The sequence below is a fragment of the Mus pahari genome, chromosome 12, assembly GCF_900095145.1.
Source record: "Mus pahari chromosome 12, PAHARI_EIJ_v1.1, whole genome shotgun sequence".
NCBI classification, from domain to species: domain Eukaryota; kingdom Metazoa; phylum Chordata; class Mammalia; order Rodentia; family Muridae; genus Mus; species Mus pahari.
The window spans coordinates 87598523-87603439 of record NC_034601.1 but is presented as its reverse complement, the minus strand read 5'-3'; the positions used below and the strand labels follow the sequence as shown (position 1 = coordinate 87603439).

Genomic DNA, 4917 nt, shown 5'->3' with positions numbered 1-4917 from the left:
GGGAGTGGGTGGGTAGGGGAGCAGAGGGGGGGGGCGGGGTATAGGAAACTTTCGGGATAGCATTTGAAATGTAAATAAAGAAAATAAAAAAATAATTTAAAAAAAAAAAAAAAATAAAAGAATCTAAAAAAAAAAAAAAAAAAAAAAAAGAAAGTGATTGGTGTGTCTTCCAGGATAGCAGAGACTAAATGCCAGGCTGAGTCCAGCTCAAGCTACAGAGCATGGCTGCCTTCAGAGGCTCACCCCAGCACACTGTTTGCAGGGGTTGGTAGAATGGAATAATGACTCCACCCAATGTTGTGGAGATGGAGACAAAAACAATTCAAAAGATACTATCAAAATAGAGTAACCAGGAGAGGAAAGTGTCAAAAAGACAGGTTTTAATGTCTAAAAAGTGTTGATAGGTGAATGGGATATTTAGGATCTGAGAGGCCATGAGGACTGGTCTTTCTGACCTGGATTGTAGACTGTGGCATCTTACATTCAGGGTGGATATCTATGTGCACAAAGCTTCCAAAGTCCATGCCTGGGACTCAGGAGATTACAGAATGGGGAAATATTGATAAGAGATGACACAAACACCTGGACCTCCCAAAGAAGGCTGAGGAGAGTTCTGTGTGGTGAGGGGGATGGGATGCAATAGAGGAGAGTGAAGAGTGGTGACCAGAGGCACAGAGGCAGCTGGGAGAGACCACAGAGCTGAGGCAGAAGAGTGCTAATGGCATCAAACATCACCAGGGTTGAAGCAAGGGCAACTGAAGGCAGGTGTGACCTCCAGGATAATGGCTTCTGTACTTGAAAGCTGCAGATGTCTTGTCATAGTTCAGAGTTAAAAGGAAGTGAATGACAAGGTAGATGAAACACAAGGGGCTTCCTGGGAAATTCTCCAGGGGATTAAGAGAGAAGACTATGGGAAGGAAGGGAGGGTCCAGGGACCAGGATACAGACCTAGAAGAGCAGAAGTAGAGAGAAGCAGAGACCTCAGTGTTTACCTCAGAAGACTGTAGCCTGGTAACAAGACATCATGGAAAAGGAGGGGACTGTGAGGAGAAAGCCATCAGGGTGGCCTTGCCTGTTACAATAGGAGAATCCCAGAGGGAAGGAAGCCTCCACAAGTGGGGGTGTTGATAGAGGCTAGCATCAGGTACCCCTTTTCCCTAAAGCCAGTTCTCTTGAAGGAGAAAAGAAGATGTGGTCTAAGCTGTTGTGATCTTCACCACAGCATGGCCAAGATAGAGGGGATAAAGGACATGGTTGGGAGAAGCCTTGGTGTGAAGACTGGAGACTGGGTCATTTTCACTTCCATCCATCATCCACAGCTGCCTAAGGTCACACGGCTCCATAGATGGTCAAGAGTAGGCCAGTAGTCCCTTTCTTCAGCATCTTTGACTCCGCCCTCCAACCCCTGGCAACCCATACTTTCAATCACATGTGGGGTTTGGTCTCACAGTTCATATCCAACAGACATGTTGCCTCTAGTGTACATTGATCTTCTGGTTAGGGTGTCCAGACCTTGTTAGCTTCATGTCTTGGGCTCTCCTACTGCAGAACTAGTGTCCTGTGACCTATGGGAAAGAAGCCTGAAGACCATTGCAGTTGCCTCTCTGAAGTACACTCTAATGAGCTGTCTTAAGAAATGCCCCCGATGCAGGGGGGACTCTTTCTCTAAAGTTCCCAAGGTGTTCTGCCCAGGTAAGCAATTGAAGAAACCATCTAACTCTCTTGTGTTTGTCTCCAGGCGACCTCATACACCTGCCTCCATACCTACGAATGGACTTCTTGTTAAACCGGGGCGCACCAGGCACCAGCAGGGACCTGAGTTTAGGACAAGCGTGCTTGGAACCCCAGAAAAGTCGGACCCTGAAACGCCCCACGGTCCTTGAGCCCACCCCTATGGAGGCCTCCTCCTCCACCTCTTCCACGCGAGAAGGACAGCAGTCGTGGCAACAAGGGGCTGTGGCCACCTTACCTCAGCGAGAGGGTGCAGAGCTGGGACAGGCAGCTAAAATGAGCAGCTCCCAAGAGTCACTGCTGGACTCCCGGGGCCATTTGAAAGGAAACAATCCCTACGCAAAATCTTACACCTTGGTATAACACATGGCGCCGGATGGACAACGGTTGTAAATACAATTTAAACGAGCCAATCAAAGCTACCTTTTTTTTACGGAATTCCAATATTTATAATTAAAGAAAATTGCCAAAATATATTAAAAAAAAAAAAGAAGAAAGAAAGAAAGAAAATACTGAAACCACAGACAGCGCAAAGACTACTCTGCTTTTTTTCCGTCTGAGTGTGGGCTCCATCTGCCTGGGCATCTGAGTTTTGGGGAAAGAAGTCCAGTTTTATGATTTTCACAGGCTATAGCATTTTTACTGATTTTCTACAAAGTGCATGGGGACTCATTAAACCTTCTGAACAGAAGAAGTTCTAGCACACAAGAGTCAAAAGGAAACGGGGGGAACTAGCCTATTTGTGAATCAGAGGGACGTTGACGTGGGGCCAGGGGACAGCTTCTGTCACCTCGCACACCTTTCCTTCCCACTAGGAACCAGGCCCTCGGTTTGATTTTCTGTTGTTAATTAGGATGAGTGCTGTCAGTGAGGGGGTGGGGTGGGGGGGAACCCATTCGGTTTTCTTTTTGTTTATTTTTTAATTTGATGAGACACTCTTTGCATTTTGCCTAAGCGAAATAAAAGAGAAAAGGTGGTCTGCCTTTATTTGCATGTCTACTGATACCTCCCTATCCATTGCTCGGGTCTCCCTCCTGTTCATATTGGTGTTTGTGAACAAAATGGCTGGACCCAGTGCCCAATCTAGGAAAAGGATGCTAAGTTCTGAACAGCTCAGGTGTGGCTGGGAAGAGACAAGAAGATACAACATCAATTCCATGAATGGAAACCACACCCAAGGCAGCCTGGTCTCCATCCAGGATTCTAAGCCCCTCACGGGACTCAGGTCCTTGTCAGCTGCAGGACCTGCTCTCCAACTCAGTAGGGTCAGCAGACCATTTCCAAATCCAGTGCACTGCTCTTTGTCAATAAAGTTTTATTGGAAGAAGCCCAAAGGCCCTACGCTCCATTTGCATTATCTGTGGTTGCTTTCATGCTGTGATGTCAAGTTGAGTGACAGTGTGTCACACAAAGCCAGTATTCTCTGTCTCTACCCAGGAGATACTAGCTTGGCCCTGAAGTTGCTTTAGTCCTGACTTGTGTGGAAACAGAAACGATGCTGTGTCCCACCTTCCCTGCCCTGCCCTGTCTCCATTGTGACCGACAGATTCACAGCAGACCATCTTCAACTTCCCATCCTCTCCTTGGCACCCAGAGAAAAGTCGGTCCATACATAGACAAGGGTGGTCCCCCAAATTCCAAGTATTTTTCTTTCTCTGTGTCTAAATGCATTGCCTGGGGGCTCACTCAAACAGTACCTACTCACAGACAGGAGGTACCATATCCTACATCCTTTGGCTCTTCCACAGTGTGCCTTAGTAATAACCTGCCATCCGCTAAGGCAGCAAAACCCCATTCCAGACACCTTCTCTAAGAGGGAAGGAGAACAAGGCCTGTTACTTTAGTTTTGGCACTGACTGGAAAAAAACTGAGCCCACATCCATAGCTCTCCACATCTGAGTAACAACACACACAAGTACCTCTTCAAACCTACCCTATGTGTCCCCACGAAGTCCACCAGCATAAACCCTGGTGCACTCATTACTATCTAGAACTCAATTACAACATTCCATTTCCCCTCCCTACCTCTCTTCTCCATCTTTCCTTCCATCTGTCTTCCAGACAGACTCTATGCCTCCTGAGCTTCAAACACATAGAGCACAGGCAGAGCAGGTACAAGACTCTGTCACAGCCATGCAACGGCTATGACTTTAGGGTTATGTGACAGTGTGGTGTGTGCTGCTTGCCACGGTTTCTGAGCACAATTTATTCTCAGCATCTTCATGGATGCAGAAGAATCAAGGCGCAACTTTCTAGAGAAAGGAAAACCATAGCATTCATAGGTATGAAAGTTGTAGTGTTCCCATACTTGAAAGTTTATTCTTTTTAAGTTTTCTTTTCTCCCAAGATGTACAAAAAATAAAAGAATTGATGTGTTTGCCTCTGCAGTAGATTGCTTGCAAGGTTCCTGCCTTAAAAAAAAAAATGTTCATTAAAGTAAATTCCACATGCAAGCACTGTATCAACCCACCCCCAACCCCTGCTCCTCAAGTAGGGTCTGACACTACTGTCTACAAAGGGATGTAGAGCTGTGAATTAAAAGACCATTATTACAGCAATAATAGTGAGTTTTCCTCTGTACCCCCCTGTCTCTGTTCTGGTTTGTTTGGGGGAGGTCAATGCATTATCTATTTCCTCACACAGGACTGTGGGAACTTAAGTGTAGTTCCACACTGGAAAGTTGTATTTTCATTTTCTAAAGAGTTTGTCCTAGGGATTACTCCAACCCTCAGACCAACATAATCTTCTCTTAGAGTGATCAACTCGGATCAGTTCTTTAGTTGCTGCCTAGCAGTTTTGGGGTAAATGGGGAAGAGTTAGTGGTTCACTGGACTGGGTTTTCTTTGATCCATCCAAATAGCGCCTCTATAGTGTAAGCAAGTAGAGGTACTTGTGAACCACATGGATTTCTACACTTCTGCAACCTCCAGATCCTGGACTTCTGCAGAGTACACATGTCTACCTGATGCTGTTCTTACGTTCATGTCCACAAGGCTAAGAAAAGAGGATGGAAGATCTGAACAGTGAAATAGTGTGATGCTGGTCACAAGCTAGGCTGCCAAGTTCTGAGACCATCCTCTTAGCACCCCTGTGACAGGGACTCCCGTACTATCATGAGACACAGGAGAATACCATTGCCTAGATGACTCTTAAAACAAGCAAATAATTTCTCAATTAAGGTCTTTC

The 4917-nt window shown here is 46.0% G+C and overlaps 1 protein-coding gene across 2 annotated transcripts in view; it reads left to right on the top strand.

The window, feature by feature from the left end:
• Nucleotides 1–3142, top strand: part of Dscam (DS cell adhesion molecule) — a 566911-nt gene extending 563769 nt beyond the window's left edge. For both annotated transcript variants that reach the window (XM_021209063.2, XM_029544386.1), the window contains one exon: nt 1739–3142. In XM_021209063.2, coding sequence (XP_021064722.1) covers nt 1739–2094 — 356 coding nt within the window. In that variant the 3' untranslated portion in view covers nt 2095–3142. The remainder of the gene's footprint in view (nt 1–1738) is intronic.
• The last annotated feature ends 1775 nt before the right edge of the window (nt 3143–4917 follow it).